General features: G+C 34.2%; 3 protein-coding genes and 1 non-coding gene across 4 annotated transcripts; 2 read left to right on the top strand and 2 right to left on the bottom strand.

Annotated features, from left to right (window-relative positions):
• The first annotated feature begins 8555 nt into the window (after positions 1-8555).
• LOC103838311 (putative F-box protein At1g31000) lies at positions 8556-9665 on the top strand. Its single transcript, XM_033279495.1, has one exon. The coding sequence runs from the start codon at positions 8947-8949 to the stop codon at positions 9604-9606; it is 660 nt and encodes a 219-aa protein (XP_033135386.1). The 5' UTR covers positions 8556-8946; the 3' UTR covers positions 9607-9665.
• Positions 9666-10273: 608 nt separating this feature from the next.
• On the top strand, positions 10274-13112 carry LOC103838082 (xyloglucan-specific galacturonosyltransferase 1). The gene is given in 2 exon segments (XM_009114500.2): positions 10274-10298; positions 10301-13112. Coding segments are annotated over 2 exon segments (1902 nt in total). The 3' UTR covers positions 12178-13112.
• A 26-nt stretch (positions 13113-13138) lies between these two features.
• On the bottom strand, positions 13139-15099 carry LOC103838083 (AT-hook motif nuclear-localized protein 5). Its single transcript, XM_009114501.3, has 5 exons — positions 14610-15099; positions 14212-14279; positions 13994-14125; positions 13733-13891; positions 13139-13661 (listed from the first exon to the last, which is right to left on the bottom strand). The coding sequence occupies exons 1-5, from the start codon at positions 15097-15099 to the stop codon at positions 13383-13385; spliced, it is 1128 nt and encodes a 375-aa protein (XP_009112749.1). The 3' UTR covers positions 13139-13382.
• A 7704-nt stretch (positions 15100-22803) lies between these two features.
• LOC117128649 lies at positions 22804-22909 on the bottom strand. The gene has a single exon (XR_004452043.1). It is a non-coding gene; the product is annotated as a small nucleolar RNA R71 (small nucleolar RNA).
• Positions 22910-24072: the final 1163 nt, after the last annotated feature.

Below are 24072 nucleotides of genomic sequence, written 5' to 3'. Positions count from 1 at the left end.
TGTCAAGAAAGCTGAGGATAAACGAATATGAGCCACTGTTGGACGCACTGGTAAGAAGATTCAGAGCCTGGGCAGTTAGAGCTTTATCTTTTGCAGGAAGGGTTCAACTTCTTAACACTGTCATAGCTGGGACTTTAAATTTCTGGATTTCTACGTTCTTGCTGCCAAAAGGTTGCATACAAAAGATTGAATCCCTATGTTCTAGGTTCCTTTGGTCCGAAGACGTTGACAGAACGGGACAAGCTAAGGTTGCATGGGAAACAGTCTGCTTGCCAAGATTCGAGGGGGGCCTCGGGTTAAGAAGGTTATCAAACTGGAATACAACTCTATGTCTTCGCTACATCTGGCTGTTATTCTTAGACAAGCCATCTCTTTGGGCAGACTGGCATAGACATCACAACATGAGGAGTGAAAGCTTCTGGACAATTCAACATGCGGATTCTGACTCGTGGGCTTGGAAATCACTACTAAAACTTCGGCCTCTGGCTAGACAGTATATTGTTTGTGATGTTGGTAATGGTAATAGAGCAAAGTTCTGGTTTGATACATGGACACCACATGGCCCCCTTATAAATCTGCTTGGCGTATCAGGGCCGAGGCGGCTCCGCCTCCCTATGAATTCAACAGTGGCACAAGCTTGCTCTACAACTGGCTGGCGCCTGCCCTCTCCTAGGTCTGATGCTGAGGTGCAGCTACACGCGCATTTGACACTGGTCACCCTCCCGAGTCGAAGCTCTGTCGAGGACAGTTACTCTTGGCTTACAAATGGAATCACAAACAAAGATTACTCAGCATCCAAAACTTGGAATGATTGTAGGCCGAGAGATACAGAGAAGGACTGGGCGAAACTAATTTGGTTTAAGGGACGGGTTCCGAAGCATGCTTTCAACATGTGGACTGCTCATCTGAATCGATTGCCAACTCGGGTAAGGTTAGCAGCTTGGAATCCTGGAATCAGTCCATCTTGCACGCTCTGTTTGTTTGGCCAGGAAACTAGAGATCACATCATGCTCACATGCGGGTTCAGCTCAGAATTGTGGAGAACGGTTTTACAGTGCCTTTCACCTTCACAAACGGGTTTCCTTGATTGGAATGAACTCTTATCTTGGATTAAACGCTCATCACTCAGAGCCCCTTTGCTGCTTAGGAAGATTGTAGCCCAAGCTACCGTATACCATATATGGCGGCAACGAAATGATACGCTCCACAACCAGTGTTTCAACCCTGCAAGTGTTGTTTTCAGAATGATAGATCGTGAAATAAAACTCATAATTTTGGGAAGAAGGGGCAATAGGAACTTCAAATTCCTTCTGTCCAAATGGTTGAGCTGAGTATCATTTGTTTACCTTGATCGGTTGGTAGTAATGTTTCCATGTTTTATTTTTTTGCCTAGGAAACATTTCCGTTAGAACTTTCATTTTGTAAGTTTCTTTTTTCATTTTAATGATATTAACAGTTTAGCAAAAAAAAAAAAAAGATGGTAAGTAACTTAGTGATGGTCTTAATACTAATAATTAATTGTGTTTATTAAGTAGGTTTAATGGAATAAATACAGTCAAACATTTTTGTAGCAACAATATATAGAGGGTTAATTCTAAATAAAAATATTAAAAAAATTGCTAATATGGCCCAACGAAATTTTGCAAAGCTGACAAACAAGGCCACTAGATTTAGTTTGAAAGTTCTGAAGTATGTGTAAAAGAGACCCTTATCAAAGTAGCCATGTAAGAAGGTATAGTGGGCGTACGCCATTTGATGTAGCTCTCAATTTTCGGCTAGACCAATTCGATGACACAAAACCTCTCAAAAAAATTTCTTAAGTCTTTTGCAACTTCAAAGGGAGATATATGATAAAGTAACTTGGATCAGTAATCCTCTATATATTAATTGAGGAACATTTGAAAAGATGTAACCTCAATTTTGTATTAATTAAAAGAAGCTCCAATGCATAGGTGACACTCAATTAGGTAGTCAATTACATTCAATTGAAAAATAAGTAGGTCCACATTCGATTTTTATATGTTGTTAGATACATAAGTTGGTCAAACTATATGATATAATGATATGATATAATATTTTCTTTCCTTAAATAAAACCTACGGAATTACCATAAATGACTAATATATATATGACAATTAATGATTTTAATAAGAAAGATTTGATAACAATTTATATCTCCTCCATCATTTTTTGTTTAATTTTATATTATTAAAATAAATTAAACAATCAAATTAGCTATAAAAGTAAAATTTAGATTTTTTCGTATATGTTATATTTTGAATTTTTAAAAACGAAAATAAATGACTAAAACTATTAAAATTATTATGTTAAAAATTAATGATCAATGGTTTAACATTTTTATTATAAGAAGATACACATGATTTTAAAACCATATGAGTAAAAAATATCATTTAATATTAAAATAAATATATATATATATAGATTAAACACTATATACCATAAGATTACATAAATATTTTAATATTAAAACTTTCAATGAATTTTCAAGAACATTTATAAATTATAAACTTATTAAAGATTTCAGATTGAAAATTTTGTTATCGATGATTTAAATATTTTGTTATAAAACGATATGAATGATCATAGAACCGTATGATTATAAATTCTCATTTAATAAATGACTATATAAAATATACTATTCTTAATAAAATAGGTTGGTTCATCTTAACTTACATTATATTTTTTATTAAACTAACTATCGAATTGATAAATAATCTACCAAATTTGTTTTTGCACTTTCCTTAATTAGAAGCTACAAAATTACTTAATATGATTAACATATATATGAAAATTAATTATTATGAATAATAAATATTTGATAACAATTATGGTATCTTAGTTCTTTTTTTTAATTTTATATTATTGAAAGGTATTAAAAAAATCATATTAAATATATAATAAAAACATTTATATTTTTTCTTATATGTTATATTTTGAATTTTTCAAAACGTCTATATATTATTAGAAATTTGAAGATTCCCACTCTGAAAATTTTGTGATCAATAGATTTTTTTTTGGTTATAATAAGTTACAAATGATCATAAAATGTAACGCATATGAATTTTTATTTAATAAATATTCAAACTAAATAATATATATATATATATATATATATATATATATATATATATATATAAATACTAATGATTTAAAGCAACAAGATTGGCTGATCAATTTAGTCGTCCAGTTGAAATCTTTCAAAGTATGTGAAAGACTAAAGTCAAAGTAAATATGGATTTAGAATAGTAGTTATATTTTACTAACCGAAATACCGAAAAAAAACCGAACCGAAACCAATCCGATATTCGGATTGAACACCCCTAATCCAAATGAAGCCAAACTATTGTTTCATTCTCCAAAATATAATAAAAATAATAACTTAATTCCGCGCAAGGCGCGGATCTTATCCTAGTGTTACGAATCCAACAGAGACTTATTTTTCTACCATATAAATGTTTATTATAGTACATTAAGATTATATTGAGGAAATCATGCACGACACTATGATTAATATACAATTTAGATAAATATCCACAGTTTTGCACGTATTCATATTGGGACCTCTGTGTTTTACATCATTACAAATCGGGACTTTAGTAGCTTTTTCCAATAAAACTGAATTCCGAATTTGTGCAACTTATGTCCCTCCCGACCCTATCATCATAATCATCTAAATAGTCTACCACACCTTTTGGTGAAAGGTTAATTGTACTCGTTCTTAGAGTCTGAATGGTATGTGCATTTGATGATATAAACCGTGTGGAACTAGAATGCAATATGGTCCACTAGCAGTTTATATGTTAAGTGGAACAAGTGCAGTTTTGTAGAATAAGCACTATGGGATAGTGTTTGATTGGTAACAAATAATTTAAGGTTTGTTAGATAGGTATTAAATATAAGGTAAAATATATTTTTAACATACAATTTTCTATTTTTAATTAAATTTAAAAATTATATTTGGTATTGAATCGGATTAATTTGACCAAATTTTAACCAATTTTTCTAGCTAAATTTAAAGATGATCTTTGACACTGGCGGATAGGAAGAATGTGTTACAGTTCAACCGGTCAGTCCAGTCCAATTTATAAAATACTAATTACAATTAAATATAACAAATTTTTAGGTTTAAATAAAATATATGATAAATAATGACTTTTGATTAATTTCATAATATCTATTGAATGATTAAAATATATACTTTTAAAATTAATTTTAGTTAAATAATAAAATTATATGATATTTTCTTCAAAAAATTAGAAAAAGGTTTTGTTTAGGTTGAGTTTTTTTATAGTTTTGGTTTCGGTTCAGTTTTTTAAAACACTATATCATTGTATCCGTTATAGAAATTAGGTTTTAGTGTTTTAAATAATTATATTTTTTTGAACAAAATTATATTTTTTAAATAAATATTTTTTTTAGTTTAATGAATTAAAATAAAAAAACATAGTTAGACCACATCAAATATGAACACATTAAACGGTAACTAAAGTCAAACCTGCACGTCCATGCAGATATATATTTGCTTTAAAAAACTAATCTTTAAAATATAAAATATTTTTATATATATACACAAATGTTTTTTTTGAAAATTGTATATATATTAAATTTTATTTTTATGAAACTGTACTAATCATATATTCACCATTATTTTATTTATTTATTTAAAAATGTAACGTCATGTTAATAATTTACTTTTAAACATCAGTTTTATATGAATTATTACAATTTTATTTTTTGTATTTAATAGGTTTGTATTCTTGAAATATTTTATGTGACTAGATCAAATTAGCTAATATTATATTTTAAAAATATATTATATTTAATTTATTATATTTTAGTTTGTGTTTTTTTACTATAAAATTTGGCCTAGATTTAGTATGGTAAAAAATTGCATAATATAAACATATTTTGTTTTTACAGGAATTTTTTTTTGTTCAACATAGAAAATCTTATTTTTTTATTTATATTGTTTTATGTTAAAATAATATCATATATGAATAAATTGAGGATATTTTGTTAAATTTCTAGTTAGTGATCAAATATAGATTTTTTATGGTATATAAACCGCACTTAGTAACATGTGTTATCTATATTATCTTGATTAGTAACATAATGACGAATTGGTAATACCGCAAACAAATCTAACTATTTTATAATTGGCTGATAATGATTATTAAAATGATCTGACGAATAATTAAAATGACTATATCTATCTATTTTATAATTGGCTGATAATGATTATTAAGTTATGTGAGTTTTATTGATGGAAATTATTTTTTGTGAGTTATATATATAGTATAAACCAATGTTCGAAAATTCGGTAGGAGTTATCTGTATGTTTGGATTGAGCCTACCGCTTAATGCAAAAATCAGAGATGATTCGGAAATTATTCGGAAATTACTTTTGGGTTTATTTTTATTTTAAAATAAAATTATGTATATTGACCAAAAATAATAATAATAAACTTTTGTATTATATGTAGTTTATGCAAATGATTGCATTGAATTCGGTGTGGTTAAGTGGGATACACCTAGTTTAAAACATAATAAATGACATTTTTATCTCACTTGTTTAGTCCTTTCAGGTTTCTGCAATTTCTAAGTGGCAGTCATTGATTATTTTCACACAATTTTTACTCCCTCCGTTTTTCAGTATAAGTCGTTTTAGAGAAACTTTTCTGTTCTAAATTATATGTCGTTTTCGGTTTTCTATGTAACATTTATTAATAATTAATGTTGTCTGGCCAATGATAATATATCTTCTATTTTTTTATTGGTTGAATTGTAGCTAGGTAAATAATTAATGATGTTTTTGTTTCGAAAATATAAGAAATTAATGATTTTCTTAATCTATATGCATAGCTTTAAAACGACTTATATTAAAAAACGGAGGGAGTATTATTTTGCATATTAATTATGATTTTCATTTTAAACGCCGTAAAAATGGTTACGGCAGCCGCGTTTTTTAAGAGGATATAATATCATCAAACTATTGTTATAGCTGTATATAACGAAAAATAAAGTATTATCATTATATATATGTAGACTGGTTTAATCCATTTTTCCACTCTAATTTATACTGAATTATTTTCTTATTTACTTTGGTTAGGAAAATACATTGTACATTACACTTTAATCAAATTAGAGATCATAAACAGTTTGGAAAAATATCTTGATTCTGTTTCACTAATTAATATGGTATCAGAGTAATGTTTCCAGCTCTCTCTGTGATTTCTCTTCAATCCAAGCTCGATTCTTCGCTTTCTTCACATTCTAGCTTCGTTCATCTTCAATATCGATTCCCTGAGCTTAATTCTCTACTTGAAGCAAACTTCCAGACAATGGTTCATCAAGATTTCTACAACTTTGACCAGTTTGGGATTTGAGAAGTAGTTTGGTGATTGTACTATGTTTGTCAAACATTTTGATAACGAGTTCTTGGTGGTTTTGGTATATGTCGATGACATATTGATTTCCAGTACAGATGATGAATTGGTTTCTGAATTGAAAGCTCAGTTGAATTTGGCATTTAAACTTTGTGTTCTTGGTATACTCCAAATTTTTTTCTTGGCCTTGAGATTGCTCGATCTGAAGAAGGGATCTCTCTTTGCCAAAAGAAGTATGTCTTAGACTTATTGGAATCAATTGGCTTCACAGGTTGTAAACCACCATCCATTAAAATGGAACCAAACCAGAAACTCTCCAAAATTGATGGTATCCTCATAAATGATTCAAAGCAAAACCGTAAACTAGTTGGGAAGCTTCAGTATTTGACCTATACGAGACCAGAAATACATTTTTTGTTTCAAAACTGGCTCAATACTCTTTTTCTCCTACTGATGTTCACTTTCACGTTGTTCACAAGGTTTTACGGTTATTAAAGGGAACTATTGGACAGATTATTCTATGGGCCAGAGGCAAATTTTGATATAAGATACTCGGATTAAGAGTGCTTGTCCAGATATATGAAAAGATCAGTGACAGGTTTTGCTATGTTCATTGGTGATTTTCTGGTATCATGGAGATCGAAGAAACAAGAAACAATCTCTTGTATTTAAGTTGAAGCTGAATACAAAGCTATGTGTATGACTACAAAGGAGATGATATGGATTGATAAGGTCTTGAATGATGATCTTCACGTTTCTCATTATTTGCCTACTCATCTCTATATAATACTGTTGCTCTTCATATTGCGAGTAATATTTTTAATGAAAAGACAAAACACATAAAGAATGATTGTCATAAGGGGTATGGAAAAGGTTGAAGATGGCTTCTTGAAGATAATGCATGTGAGGGCAAGATGGGTGTTAATAACATCTATGAACTCTCATCTTGAGGAGAATATCATTTTATATATGTAGATTGGTTTAATCCGATTTTACACTCAAATTTATAATAAATTTATAATGAATTATTTTCTCGTTTACTTTGGTTAGGATGTATAAATACATTGTACCGTGCACTTTAATATAATGAGAGATCAGAGACTGGTTGACAAAATAATTTGATATTTTTTTTACTAATAGGGGTTGTCGAGCTATTTTTTCACCAGAATTATCACATAAAATCAAATGTCTCTCGAACTATGATCCATTCTATGTATCCCTAAAATAATAGTTTCAGGCTTAATTCTCTACAAAACAATAGTTTGATTCACTAATTAACAAAATAAATTATTATGTATAAAGCATTGAATAAAACAATAATACTTACTAAAAATCGTTTCTAATTAAGTATTATACCATGATTAACCTCAGTCTCTTAATTGTGGTTTTTAGCTTCGGCTAAAAGACAGTTCTTAACTTTTCTTAGATTTTAGCTAAGAAAAGTTAAGAACCGTCTTTTAAATAAGAGATATAAGAGCCGTCTCTTAGCCGAAAAGTTAAAAAAAAAACAAAAAAAAATATCAAATCATGAGTTGAGAACCCCAACTAAGAGACCGGGGTTAATCATGCTCTTACGAGCTTGAAAACAACGTTTGGAAATTTTGAAAACCTTCGAATTTAAAAATAATGCAGTGACACTATCCTATTATACTCATCGGCTATTAGATCACACGACTAAGAGCAATCTCATTGGAGGGTTTCTTGCTCCTATGTTCTTAAAATACATGTATGTATATATATAATATATATATATATACATACATGTATTTTAAGAACCTAGGATTAAGAAAACCCCAATAAGGTTGCTCTAATGTGTTTGAGTTCCGACGTATTACTCATGTTTATGATTAGTTTGTTGGGTTTCTAGGGGTGTTAACGTGTTTATAAAGGCAAAGAGGAACTTAGTCATAGATGAAAAGATTTTTTAAATATGGAAATTCTGTTAAAGAATGTATTGTGTTGTTACCTATAACGACGAGAAAGAAGAAAGGTCACCATGATGATAAGGCATAACAACAGCAAAAAGACAAAGATTGGTAAGGATTCAAACTCACTTCCTCCCGATCTAGTGATAGAGATCTTGAGTAGATTGCCTGTAAAAGTTGTGTCTCGGTTTTTCCTTGTATCCAAGCTATGATCAACTATCATCAGCAGCCAAGACTTCATCAGATCGTTCCCGTCGCATTCGATTCAGCCACATCCACCACGTCTGTTCTACGCTGTAAATAACATAGAAAAACAAAACGGATTCTACAAGTGGTTTTTCTACTCGTCACCATCAACAACTCTCGTAGAGGAGGAGATTATATTTCAATCTTCTATCTCTCGTACCACGTGCGAGATTTGGAGTCAGTCTCCCAGCCATGTTCATTACGTCAATGGCTTGATAAGCTTTGGATATGGTGAGAAACAAATCATAACTAGCCCTAGCACCGGTAAGACCATATACTTACCCAAAGTGAGATCAAGAAAACAAATCATTCGAAGTTATTTCGGATTTGATCCAGTTGAATCCCAATATAAAGTGCTAGCAGTGTGCATGTCTGATAAGGTGGGTGACTACTCCAAAGTTCCTTCTTCTGAGCATAAAGTGTTTACATTAATGGGAAGAGAAGGAAGAGTTGCACAAACATGGAGGATGGTTACGTGTAAGACTAGTCCTCATTGTCCTAAAACTAACGGTGTATGCATCAATGGGGTTTTGTATTATGTCGCTTCCACGGGAAAGAAAAAGATGTCTGAATGGTTCTTAATGAGGTTTGATGTGAGGACCGAGAAGTTGGATCTCCTTTCTCGACTATCCTGGAGGTTATACGATTTGGATCGTCTATCTTTGATAAACTACCAAGGAAAAGTGACCTTTGTCGTTCAAACTTGTCCCTCTAGTACTATATTTGATTTGTGGGTTATGGAAGATACTGTAGAATGGTCGAGGATTTGTGTCCACATTCCTTGGAAGAGTTGTTGGAAATCTACAATAGACATCATAGGCACTATTCATACGGGTCAGATTGTTTTCTTTTACAACCATAGCGACGACATGTACGCTCGGTGTTTTGTTCTCTATTACGATCACAAGACGAATAGACTCATACATAGACGGTTGTCTTATGGTATAGAAGTAGGGTTTCAACCGGTTTCTGCAATGTTGCTTTCTTGTGATTACGTAGAGAATGTTATGTCGTTTTTTTCTTTTTAAACTTTTTCTTGAATAAGTTTATATTGCATGGGACTATTGTGCTCATTATATATGTTTGATTGACCGGAGGCAGAAACATGAACCATAATGTTTTGTATAGTGATGTCGTCGTGTCACATGAAGCTCTTCTTAACTTCACTCCAACTTTAGTTATTGCCAAGAACAGCGCAACTACACACACAATTAAACAATTTCCCATGTCTGAAACAATAACGCGCTATAATTAAACTATGCACATTAATCCATTGTGATAATGATAAACTGACTCTTTCTTAAGAGTTTTGGACTAGCTAGTAAAAGTAAATTAAAATTCTAATTAGTTTGAAGATAAGTAAATCTTGTGCTATCTGGATCTGTGACCTATATAATTCACTAAAATCAAGTATTATTCAATATTAGATCATTGTTTTTAAAAGAAAAACATCAACATTTTTACAATGGAATTTTATAGAATTTCACGAGTAAAAGTATTAGAAACAAAATCTAAAATAGCAACACTTAGTTGCATTGATTTATAAGTTCAGACATACATTCATCTACAGGCTACAGCTAACATTGTTGACAAATATCATTAATCTATATGTATGATATGACCAAGTTCGCTACACCAAGACGTGCAGACTCATTAACTGATCACATACTACAATGATTAGCTAAACGTGCGTGCATGTCTTTAAAAAAACATATACAAAAACGTTACACACGAAAGAACATCCAAAACAACAAAAGAAGAAAAACATGCCTGTCTCCATCTCAAAGAGACGACCAAAAACATCCAAAAAAACAGAAACCGAGAAACCCGAGGCATCACTTAAAGATCCTCGTACCGGCTGTAATAGCATATGTTCGGTGTTCTCTAGTTCAATTCTCTATCGTGTTCCTCTCACGATTCTCTTTCTCTTCTTCATCTATCTTTGGTCAACTTCCACCACCGTTATATCCGGTAACGTCGTTCATATTTGCATCTCTTCGCGTAAGCTCAACGATCTTTACTGTCTCACCGCCGGTACTCAGCCCGGTTTACATGTACCGGTCAGTAACTTCACTAATCCGGTTAGTGAAAACGTGATCAAAAGTGAAGAAGAGAAGAGTGTTGTTGTTCTTGGTGAAGGTGGAGAAAGAGACTCAGCCAGCTTCACAGTCGGAGCAAGCCCCAACGTCATCAAGAATGAAACTTCCACCGGAGAAAGAGGTTCCGGTCTTGATCAAGATTCTAAACCATTCAATGAGAAGAATCTTGATTCGTTTCTTGTTGATTGGGATTCAGAAACTGGAGAAGAGCGATATCGATATATCAACTCCAAAGATGAAGACGAGGAGACTGCTCTAAAGGCCGTGGACAAGTATCTTAAAATACAAAGATCTTGGCTATCAACGGGGAACAACCGCAATGAACAAGGATCTTGTGAAGGAAAAGGTATCTACGTTTATGATCTACCGTCTAAATTCAACAAAGACTTGTTGGGAGAATGCTCGGACATGGTTCCATGGGCCAACTTTTGTAGCTACTTCAAGAACGATGCGCTCGGTGAATCCATAGAGTCTCTTGGTAAAGGCTGGTTTAGAACGCATCAGTACTCTCTTGAGCCGATCTTTCATTCTCGTGTTTTGAAGCATCCATGTAGGGTTTACGACGAGAACCTAGCCAAGCTCTTCTATGTACCTTTTTATGGCGGTATCGATGTTTTGAGATGGCATTTCAAGAACGTTTCCGAGGATATAAAGGATGTTTTAGCCATTGAGGTTGTTAAGTGGCTCGGATCGAAACAGTCTTGGAGGAAAAACGCGGGAAAAGATCATGTGTTCGTTCTTGGAAAGATCTCTTGGGATTTTAGGAGGAAAAACAAGCTTTCTTGGGGCTCAAGTTTACTTGAGATGGAAGAAATGAAAAACCCTACGAAGCTTCTCATCGAACGTAATCCATGGGAAGTAAATGATATTGCTATACCTCATCCAACGTTCTTCCACCCGAAAACCGACGATGATATCTCGACCTGGCAAAACAAGATCATCGTGAAACATCGCCGGAGCCTAATCAGCTTCGCTGGTGGAGCAAGACCTGGTAACCCTGATAGCATCCGGTCAACATTGATTGATCAATGCACGTCATCTCCGGACCAATGCCGGTTCTTGAACTGTACCAGTGGAGGCTGCGATAAACCGGAGTCGGTTATAGAACTATTCCAAGACTCTGAGTTCTGTCTTCAGCCGCCTGGAGACAGTCCGACAAGAAAATCGGTTTTTGATTCCCTTGTAGCCGGTTGTATTCCGGTTATTTTTGATCCGTACACTGCGTATTATCAGTACACGTGGCATTTACCGGAGGATCACCGGACATACTCGGTGTATATAAACAAAGAAGAATTGAAGGCAAATAAAGTGAATGTGATTGAGAAGTTGATGGCAATGAGTCTAAGGGAAAGAGAGGATATGAGAAGTTACATTGTTCATGAGCTTTTGCCTGGTTTAGTCTATGGTGATCCTAATGGTAAGTTTGAGAGGTTCCGAGATGGTTTTGATATTACTATTGATAGTTTGCTCCGTATGATTTCAAAAAAAATTGTAAGTTGATTTTATACGAATCTAACTATCATTTTCAACTGTAATTTGTTTATCTGAATATTGTTAAGATTCTCAAAATATAATGTGACCTCATGATTTTGCAAAATAGTTAAAACCTGTTTTTAAAATGCCTCATGCATGCCTGGTGGTGACTTGTGAGTAGATAGATTCGTAGGATAGATTACAAAATAGCATATTTAGAGATAATAGCCGGTGTTGTTCTGTCTGACTAAATGGCCTGTGTTGATAACTGTATTTTGGATCATCAACTTCTCAGCAATGACATTGACATTGGTTTGAATTGGTTCTGCTTTTGTTTCACAAATCCGAACTGGTTCCTCTAACAACTAAGCCGGTTATCAAGATAAACAAGCATTGCCTCATGTTGATAAAACACCTGAGTATCATAATCCACAAAACAGGTCAATCATGTGATAAGAGAATCAAATTTACTGAAACAAATACAAATGTGGTGGTTTTTTTGGGCTCAAACATCAAATTCATTTCACCAATGCATTGGTACAAAGCTTTTGACCTCAGACGAGATTATACCACATAAACAAATAATGCAGTCTAGCAACAAGCTGAAACACTCATTTAGATCCAGCGCAACCTAACGTACATTATTGTTTTTTTCAACCACAATGGGATGAATCACTCTACAACTCGAAACGATTCACCTCTTAGACCTCCTAAATTCTACCACTAAGTAACAAGACTACAGCACTATTCCTAATTCTCCTATGAACTACAACATGTGACTCGGAGCAACTGGTACCACAAGATGAGGGACTGAGTAACACCTAACCAGGTCCATGTTCTAACCAAAACCCCATTGATTAAAAATCAAAGACAAAGGGGGTGTTGAACTCGGATAAACCAAACTGATCCAGTCTGAACCAGACAAGATAAATCCAATCCAGAACTCAGGACAACACAAGAAACAAATAAACAGAGATTTAATGGGATAAATAGTCAAATATCTCCATAAATAACCTGAAGCGAGAAGGATTCTGTTACATTACAAATGTTAGAAGGAACTCAGAGATCTGTCTCAATCCTCTGAGATTTCTGGTTTTAACATTCCCAGATAAATCTACATTACAACAAAGATATTTACAGCACTCACATTCTATATGCTGCTGCTGCTTCAATAACTAACGAAGGTAGTGGTAGTAAATAGGAAGAAACATCAATACTGTTTCGTTTTTGAATCATCCGCGAGTCAAGTCAATATCAGTGAGTAGGTTTCTGCTAGAGTCAAGTGATCTGCCTGAGCCTGAGACTGAACCTTCCCCTGAACCAGGCCATCCACTCATTCCCTGAGCTGAGAAGTCCTGTGGCGTCTCATGAGCTTCTTCTGGTGCATTAGCTGGTGTTGGCTCCATTTCGCTGTTGTCGTGCTCTTCCTTTGGTTTATTCTCTTGTTTGATAGTCTTGTTAGTGTTATTAGGCTTCGCAATTCCTCCGTATACAAAACTACAAGCCACCACCTTCAAATAACAAACAATGTTTTTCTTTTAGTTTCAGTCTTTAAACCATTAGAGAAAAGGGATTCAAAAACCTGAACGAGGCTGGCTGCAATAAGCATTCCAATCCCACCGCCAAGAACATGACCTTCAGGACCAGAAAGAGAGACACTCAAACCGCCTGTCCTACTTTTGGGTCCACCACCTTCATTCACCAAGTAAGATCCGCCTAAACTTAGAATCTCAAAACGTCCCTAAACACACACACACACAAAGGGAGGTGAATATAAAGAAATATCAATAGTTTTCTATGTTTTGAGTTTCTCCAGTTTAACAGAATGAATGATTTTTGAAACCTCGAATGTTAAAGAAGCCTCTGTTGTAGCGGGTTGACGTAGAGTGACTGAAGAAACTGTTCCGGTGCCTGACATTACACAAAGAGCCCGAGGTCTTTGCTGTGAGAACGCCATAACTTTCGAAACAACATCCTGCGAGGAAGGTACAATGAGAATCAATTTTCAGACTGTTAATAAACATTACCATTGGATTGAGATGAGTTTTTAATAGAGTATACTTCTCCTGCTTCCACACTGATGACATGAGGTGCAAAAGCAAGTCCAGCTGAAGTGTTCATCCACTCACCTAATGTAATAAACAGATGTAGACCCATTATTGACTAAACACCTTCCAGAGACTAATTATTTATCTAAACACAGATTATACCAAACATGGATCAGCCAAGTTACTAATTCACAGCTTAGCACCTAAACAATCAATGTTGTGTAGCAGTAACAAACAAATCCAAGCTCATGTTCTTCACAACTGACACTAAAAGAGCTTAAGGTCTCACCAAGACTAACCACACCAATTACTAATCTAAACACAAGTAGAGTTTTGAAATGAACACAACATACTCTAACCTAATAACATAATCATAAGTTCTTGACAAATGTAAGATAAAGAAGATCAGACCAAGATTAGCCAGACGTTGCTTCCTTCCAGTACCAGGAGGACGACCTCTGGCTCGCTTAGGAGCATTTGGATCAGTCACTGCAGAAGAGTCCTTAGCTTTGTTACTCGCAGAAGAAGAAGAAGGCATGGGAGAAAGCCCTAAGGAGACTTGACCTTCAGGAGCATACTTCCTCGGCCGTCCACGTTTCTTCTTAACCATCGGCGTCTCCATCATTGGCGGCGGCTGCTGCTCCACCGCAACAGAAGAAGACATCCCCATGTGAATGCTGTGTCCGAAGTCAGAGAGTCTGTGGTCGGCCATGGGGAACTGAGGTCCCGGATTGTTGGCCAAAGGGTGGTGAACGTTAGGGTTAGGCATAGGCCTCATCCCCGGCGGCGCGTGAAGTCCACTCGCGACCTGGGAAGGAGAGAGATTCGTGAAGGCTCCTCCTCCTCCTCTCTGGAGATAGTAGTGAGAGCCTGGAAATGCCATTGCTTCTCTCCCGTCCATGCATCTAAGACCTTTTGAATTACTTGAAAGATTGAAACTTTATGAAACCCTAATTGCCCAAATTAGCAAAGAGAGAGAAAGTAGCTCTTTCCTACTGTTACAGTCTACTGAGAGGAAGAAATCTCAAAAAGAGAGAAAGAAGCTAGATTTTGATTTCGAAATCTAGGGTTTCTCAGATGAGCAACGCAAATGCACATCAGAGGAGAGACAACGGATTTATCATTTTTTTTTAATATATAATAAGAAATGGAGATTTTGAATTTTTTGAGGCCTTCTCTAAAAAGTTTGGAAGACTGAGGAAGAAGAGAGGAGAGAGTGACGACGACGACGACGACCATTGTTTTCTCTTTATATATTTCTCTTTCTTTAATTGTTTTTCTTTTTAAAAACTTTAATGTTAAGTTGGTTTGTTTATGATTTTATTTTTTTAAGCATATGAACTTTCTTTGTTGATTTTTAATGTCACATTGGACCTATGACTGAATTAAATTTTTTTTGTCATTGAGTCTATATTCATTAAATATTTATTGCTTATTATCAAATGATATTTAATGCTTTTCATGTACAAACCATATTTTAAGAAAATAAACTCATCTCGTGATAATTATATGCTCATTTTTGATGATATACAGTATGTGTACAATTAAGATAATGATATATAATAATTTTCTTACAAAAGAGCAAATAATAATATTTTTTGATATAAAAATATAATTTTCTTACAAAAGAGCAATACTTAGTTATGTAATAACCCCCCTTAAAAATTGTCTCATTTATTTAGTAATTTTTTGTATTTATACATTATGTGTTCTGTTATATCCGTTTGTAGTTGATTTAAAATATTCAAAATGTTCATTTCTCATGATTTTTATTTCTAAACAAAGCTACTTTTATTTTGGTTCTTGAATAGAAAATAGGGATGTGGTAGAGAGATAGATGTGTTGTTGATTAAAGAGAAGAGCCAAAGAGTAGAGAGGATCTCTCTTTCTCTCATGTCTATGTCACTTTGCTATTTCTTTCTTTGCTTTGGACAGTGAGCCCTCTCTCCTAACTTTATTTTGTTTCCATTTTTATATTCCCCTTTTTCATTTACTTTTTAATCTATATTCTTTTTCTTTCAAAAGTTTTGAAAGTGATTTGAGAAAATATGCGTGATAATAATTTAAATTCCATCTAAACTGAAAGCTATAATGCATTTAATACCCGGTGGCTAAAAGAACCCGACCAAAAACTTCCAATCTATCAATAAATAGTGCTGATTCATAATTTGTATCTTTAAGATTTGTCTTAGGCTACGAATAGTAATAGCAGGAGTGGTGCGGAACAAGCGGTTTAACTGCGCTGCAGTTTTAACAGTTATAAAAACATATAGATATAGGCTTCGAATGTTTACAACCGCTCCGCCCCGCACCGTAGTTAACAGTAACAAAAATCTCTACATATACCATATATCTATACATTTTTATAATTATTAAAACCGTACCGCAGTTAAACCGTTTGTCCCGCACCGCTCAAACCGCAGTCACCATTCGGAACTTATAGTATATGTAGAGATTTTTGTTACTGTTAACTGCGGGACGGGACGGGATGATGGTCACTATATATCTATATATTTTTATAACTGTTAGAACTGCACCGCAGTTAAACTGCTTGTCCTACACCGCTCAAAAATCTATCCAGTTTCTGATTAATTTCATCATAAAAGTTTAATAGTCTTTCCTTAATCTTTACACTAACTTGTATTGTCAAAAATATACACTCAGTTACTCACTGCTTCAACACCTACATAATTTGACTTTTCTCGACTATAAAATAAAATAACTTTGACAAAAAAATAACTGTAATAATTTTGAGTCTCACTTGTCTACTTTTTGGCCAACTTTCACCTAAATTAATGTGACTTTTTTATTTAGCAATTTTCATAAAAGATGGCACAATTACTCGAGGCCGACTACTACTTGACTTGAAGTTTTAAATGTTTTTTTCTTACATAAATGGCAATAAACATGCACAAACTAATCCATATACCATTTATAACTTCACAAATAAGATATGGAGAGTGTGAATCACAATGAATGTAGATTTACTGAAATGGAAGTAGAGTGTTGAATGATGCTTTCAGCCTGAGGTTGGTGTCTGAAAAGGTAGCTACGTTTTAATGAAAGTGCTTTAGTTTAAAATAGGGTTTTTAATAATTAAACCCCTTAACTAAAGATGAATCGTAAAAAAAACCCTCAACTAAAAATCATGTGAAATAAACCCTCAACTTTAGTTCCGTTAACATATGTTACCCTCCGTCTAAAAAACCGTGACGGAGGGTGACATATGTTAACGGTTTATAAGTTGAGGGTTTATTTCATTGGATTTTTAGTTGAGGGTTTTTTTACGATTCATCTTTAGTTGAGGGGTTTTATCACTAAAAGTCATTAAAGGGTTTTAAAGTTATTTATTATCATTTATACAATGTTTTAGATTGATTTGTAAGCCTTTAAAACTAATTTATTTTTTTAATACATTAATCTATTATAAAATTAATTTATACATCTTAAATTAATAATTTTCAACACGACTTACAACTTATTATAATTTCAAAATATTAAATTATTTGATATTTGGCAATAGTGATATAAAAAAATTGTGTGTTTGTATCGTCATTGTCAAATATCAAATAATTGAAAATTTCTAAGTTATATTAAATCTTAATTAGTGTCGAGGATAATTCATCCATGAAGTCAATCTTTCTATTTGGAGTATGACGTATTTTTTCTTCTTTTCATGATTTTCGTCATCCGGCTCATACTTTCCTATTTTCTTATATTATTCTTGATTTATTGTATTACTTTATGTTTCAAATATATTATTGATCAAGAAAATAAAAATATAACGTAGTTATTCCGAAATCAATGAGAATAAAAATAATCATGTATTATTTTGGAAGGGGGGGGGGAAGTATGAGCCGGATGGCAAAAATCATGAAAATAGAAAAAAATGTGTCATACTCTAAATAGAAAGATTGACTTCATGGATGAATTATCTCGACACTACTTAGACTTATAATATAACTTAGAAACTATAAATTATATCATATTTGACAATGACGATATAAACACACAAATTTTTTTATATCACTATTGTCAAATATCAATAATTTAATATTTCAAAGTTATAATAAGTTGTAAGTAGTGCTGAAAATTATAATTAAGTTTATGGATAAATTAATTTTATAATATATTAATGTATTTAAAATTTATAAATTAGTTTTAAAGGCTTAAAAATCCTATAACAATGTATAAATGATAATAAATAATTTAATAACATTTAATGACTTTTAGTGATAAAACCCCTCAACTAAAGATGAATCGTAAAAAAGCCCCTCAACTAAAAATCCAATGAAATAAACCCTCAACTTATAAACCGTTAACATATGTCACCCTCCGTCACGGTTTTTTAGACGGAGGGTAACATATGTTAACGGAACTAAAGTTGATGGTTTATTTCACAGGATTTTTAGTTGAAGGTTTTTTTTACGATTCATCTTTAGTTGAGGGGTTTAATTACTAAAAACCCTTTAAAATACTGCACAATATATATACAACATTATACATTTATGGTATGTATATAGAGAGATGATGTATTATGGTTGTGGGTCTGTGAATGATGTCATCAAAAGTGGTTTTCTTTCTGAAACTTGTAAGGAAAATGATCTCAACTGTTGCTTTTTAATTTTCTTCCTTCTGATGTATTTGTGGGGTTAGGGTATAGGGAGATATGATTCTCTTCACACATTGTGGTGGTCCGGAGATTTTTACTCCAACAATTTCAAATTTCTAATATCTACCGGTAGTTTTGGTGTGGCCAGAGATCTTTTAAAGTTTGAAGTGTTTATCAAATATCAACCAAATCCATGATATACTGAAATTTACGATACATATTTTTTAACGAAAACGCATATATGAATAAAATTTTCATAACCAGCATTCCCATGATACTAAAAATTGCATAGAACTACAAATCAATGGTGAACTAATGATAACAAGCCTTGAGTTACAATAACAACTACAAAATGCAAATTTATTGTTAGTTGTTGTAATCAGTGTATGGAATTTTCCTTACACTGGCTCAGAGCCCGTCCTGGAGAAAAAAAAGGGGCTCCATTCAAAACCAAAAAAATATTATTTATATATAAAAATTAAAATATTTTATTAAATTCTTTTAATAAAAATATAGTTTAAATAATTTTTTATTTTTTAAAGAAAAATAAAAGTTATTTGATTCAGTAAAATCATGGAAATAATATTTTATTTATAATCAAATTTATTCATCACAATAACACAAATTTATTATATATTTTTTATTCTACATCACATTTTATATATAATTATATTAATATAGGTATATGAATAGAGATTTTTTTTTAAATGGGGATCCCACAAAGTGGAAGCCCCATCCAAATGCTTCAAATGTATGTCTTTAAGTCCGCTATGCACTGATTACAACAACTAACAATATATTTGATTTTGAATCTTTATTGTATATGTTGTCTTATTAGTTCAACTGGTGAATGTGTTGAATTTGATCATACTATTCATGTTATATGTTAAATTCGGGCTTATTGTGAGCTTTCAACTTAAAATCAATTACTAGTAAGTAGTTTGGTCCTAATCCTTTATATATTACTCATGTTCCAATATAACCGTCAATCTCGACAATATCCTAGTTAAGGATTTAGTTCGTTCGGACCATTAGACCATTCAGGTCAATGTCGGTTTATGATCGACCAAGCCTCTTTCAATGGACCTAATCGATTTCGGTTCAGTTGAGGGAGAATATGTTCGAACTCTGATACCATGTTAACTTCAAATTTATTATGGACTTCCAACTTAAAATCAGTTGGTGATAAATAGATTGTCCCTAACTCTTTACATATTACTCATATCTATGTGGGTGCTTATAGTCTTACATTATCGAACATACAATCTAAATTCAAGTCCAAAAGCTTTTATGTTCCCAATTTTCCAATGGAAAAATTACAAGAATGACTTCACACATCTAAAATTGAATAAATCAAATGGAAACACTATGAAATGGAGACACTACAAGTCAATAAAAAAAAGAATCGACGACAGAAAAACATATCCAATGGGAAACATTACAAAACGGAGAGAAGGAAGCCAAACGCCTCTTAGTTTCTATTTATGGGAAGGGAACTTCGTGCCGGTTTTCAACGAATGAGAACTGTTTGACGTTTATATTATAGAAGATATACTACGTGTAGTTTCGTTTTACTTGCTAATGGATTGTTGGGCCCTGGACGTTCATTGCTTTTCTTGTATGGCCTGGGATTAATCTTTACCCAAGGACTCGATCATTAAGGTAAATAAGTTTTCCGAGCTAAATTACAAACTCGGACCTATACTTTGCATAACGATAATAACAAAATTAATTCCATATTGTTAAAAAAATAAAAACAGACTTTGTGTAATTATCTACAATTTCGTGGATAATTTATTTTACTAGGACAAAAAATGTTTCAAGAAAATAAGGAGAAGTTGTGTGTGTTACAACTTTCAAGGTTAGAAGAAACAAAACAAAAATAGTGTAAATTTTATATCGATATTAGGTCGCAGGTAACAATGGGAAGGTCGGTGAAAAGTGATATCATGCATATTTCCATTGTTTTATCCATCCATCCATATGCATTTTGATCATATAGATTAGGATTTAGTCATGTTTAAGTTGCATTTTGCATACATGAGTCCTTATCAGGTATTGGAGTATCATATGGAGTTCTTGGAGACATTTGGGTGCATTTGGAGCTCAAAAGAAGTGTTTAAAGTGATCAGCGGACGAGCAACCCACCGGAGCGACCTAACCGAGCGACGTCCTGAGTCGCTGTGCCTTAACTCTCGGAGCGACCACGTTGGAGCGACGTCCTGAAGTCGCTCGCTCTTCTGACGAAACAGAGCTCAAAACTGAAGCCGGAGCGACCTCTCGCAGCGACACCCTGAGGTCGCTCCCGAAGCCCAGAGCGACGTGCTGGAGCGACTTGCCGAGGTCGCTGCGCGTCGCCTATATGCTCGAATTCATGTTTTCTCAAGGCCTTTTTTGTCATTTCATTATGCACGTTTTTGTTTTCAAAACCTATGTTTTATTACTCTGTAAGCCACCAGGAGGCAGATCATCTTTGTTCTTAGAAAAACCACCAAAAACCTTTGGAAAGTGATCTCTTTGAATCAATTGATCAATTTTGTTATTGAAATTCTGTGTTCCTTTTATTTCTTGTATTTCTCTACATGATTAATCTGAAATCCAACATGGGTTTTAAGAGGGATCATGGAGATTAGTGAGTAATCACCTTTTGAATTCATGGGTTAGGGAGATTAAGGGTGATTAGGTTAGAACTAGGATGTTTTAGTGTAGATCATTCATATTTCCTTGCTAGTAGAGTGAACATAAAGCATCTTCTGAGTTGGCCACTCAATTGTTGATCCTTAGGCATTTCTCACCCGAACGAGGTGTTCGATGAAATGCCCGAGACAACTCTCCTAGGCTTTTAGCATGCTCTGCCAAAGACATTTGTTGTTGTTAGAGATGCTAAGATAGCTAATAGACTTGTTAGTAATGATTGCTTTCATATATTCAACCAAAGACATTTGATGTTTGAATTGTGTTTAGTAAATGAACATTCATCTAGACATAGAGTTTGTTTAGGATTGCGTCTAAGCTTAAGGTTAATAGATTGATTGATCGTTTGCCATCTTTAGTTCGAAACTTGATCACCCGAGGTCTAATCCCTATATCCATGAGTTCTCTTTTCCAATAGTTAAGAAAGTATCATTTAGTTATTCCTTTTAATTAGTCATAGTTTAAAAACCCATCTAAATCATTGGTTGCACTTAGATTAAGTGATTACTTGCATTCTCGGTGCTTTGATATCTCTCAGAACTGGTCGACAATCATTTATACTACAACATTTGTCTTAGGAGCCTTGAAAACTCCTAACATCAAATTGGCGCCGTTGCCAATTCTGAGTAGATTTAAACATTGAGATTTAGTCAATTGCTTGAGACTAAGTCATTTTTATTTTCTTTTGTTACTGACTCTTCTTCACCTCCCTTTAATCTACAGGTGTATGAACTTGAGGAGCAGGGGTCCATCAAACCTAGTTCCAAGAGCAGCAGACATCAGGGCTTTAGAGAGAGAGTGTACTAGAAAGAGAAGAGAAGAAGAACATCAGGCTCAATTGCAGAGACTGAACACTGACATGGGAGACGTTCATCAAGAAGATGCAGGCGTCAATGGCGCTAACAACAATGGCCACCTAACCAACAGCGAGCAGCTCGACCCATTGGCACTTACGACCGTCCAAACATTCATGGTCATAGATTGGGAATCCGAGCACCCCGCTGTGGCAGCCAACAACTTTGAGATCAAGTCAGGACTCCTCAACGTGATCGAGAACAACAAGTATCATGGCTTGGCTCTAGAGGATCCATTTGATCACTTGGACAGGTTCGACAGCTATTGTGGGTTGTCAAAAACCAATGGTGTGTCCGAAGATGCCTTAAAGCTCAAGCTATTCCCTTTCTCTTTGGGGATAAGGCACGTCAGTGGGAGAAGTCTCTACCCAGCGATTCCATTACCACTTGGGATGACTGCAAGAAAGCATTCTTGGAGAAGTTCTTCTCTACTTCAAGAACTGCTAAGCTGAGAAACGAGATCTCCAGCTTTCAACAAAGGGCTTGGAAGGTTTCAGTGAAGCCTGGGAGAGATTCAAGGGCTATCAAGCTCAATGCCCACACCATGGTTTCTCTAAGGAGAGCTTGCTGAGCACATTCTACCGTGGTGCTCTCCCTAAGTACAGAGCCAGACTGGATACAGCTAGTAATGGGTTCTTCTTGGGGAGAACTGAGGAGGATGCAGAGGAGCTGTTGACACATGGTTAAGAGCGATGCAGTCTACAGTGGAGACCACGACAGAAGCAGTAGAACTGAGGATAAGCAAACGAGGAAGGAGTTGAAAGCTCTACAGGATAAGATAGACATCCTCCTTGCTGATAAAGCTACCCAAGAGCAGCTGCACTTTGTCGGCAACCCAAGCCAAGAGACACCAGCTATTGTCCATGAAGTTGAGGGTTTGGAAGGTCAGGAAGAGCTGTGTTTCATCAACAACAATGGTAGCTGGTACAAGAAAGAACCCAACTTTCAGTACAACAACTACCAACAGAAGTCCTATTCCAACAACCAGCAGAGTGGTTATCAGCCTCGGAACAATCAGCAAGGCAGCTATCAACCTCAGCAGAACCCTCTCCTGGTTTCAACAAACAAGGCAAGGGCAACCATTCTTCCCACAACAATCTAATCCCTCTACCTCCACTCCTCAAGTCAGCAGCACTGATGCTCTACTGAAACAAATCCTGGAGTCTCAAACAAGAAGTGAGAAGCATATTGGCTATGAGTTGAAGAATCTTCACTCAAAGATTGATGGGAGCTACAATGAGCTCAACAACAAGTTCAGAGCTTTGGAGAACCAGTTTGCTGCCATGAACACTCAACAAAATCGCCACAAGGTTCTCTACCTGGAAAATCTGAGCAAAACCCCAAGGAAACCATGAAAGCTATCACTCTCAGGAGTGGTAAGGAGTTACCTCAGAGAACTCTCACCAAGGATGCTGAGAAACAAAGTGAGGGGGTTGCCATCACCATAGATGATGAAGTGGTGATTGTTGATGAGAAGATCAATGACGAGATCTTGGAAAGATAGTGGAAGCAAAAGGAAAAGGAAAGGTTGGAGAAGAGAAGAAAACAGTAAAGATGGTGAAGTCGTCACTCCTGCAAGTGAAAACTCTTTTTGTTCTCCTGCTTATGAACCCAAGCTTCCATTCCCAGGTCGATTCAAGAGGCAGCTGCTAGAGAAGTACAAAGCTTTGTTTGACAAGCAAATGAGTGAAGTCCAAGTCACAATGCCCATTAT

Source organism: Brassica rapa, chromosome A09 (assembly GCF_000309985.2).
Source record: "Brassica rapa cultivar Chiifu-401-42 chromosome A09, CAAS_Brap_v3.01, whole genome shotgun sequence".
Classification (NCBI taxonomy): domain Eukaryota; kingdom Viridiplantae; phylum Streptophyta; class Magnoliopsida; order Brassicales; family Brassicaceae; genus Brassica; species Brassica rapa.
The sequence above is the reverse complement of the archived record's forward strand: the minus strand, read 5'-3'. Positions and strand labels throughout refer to the sequence as shown.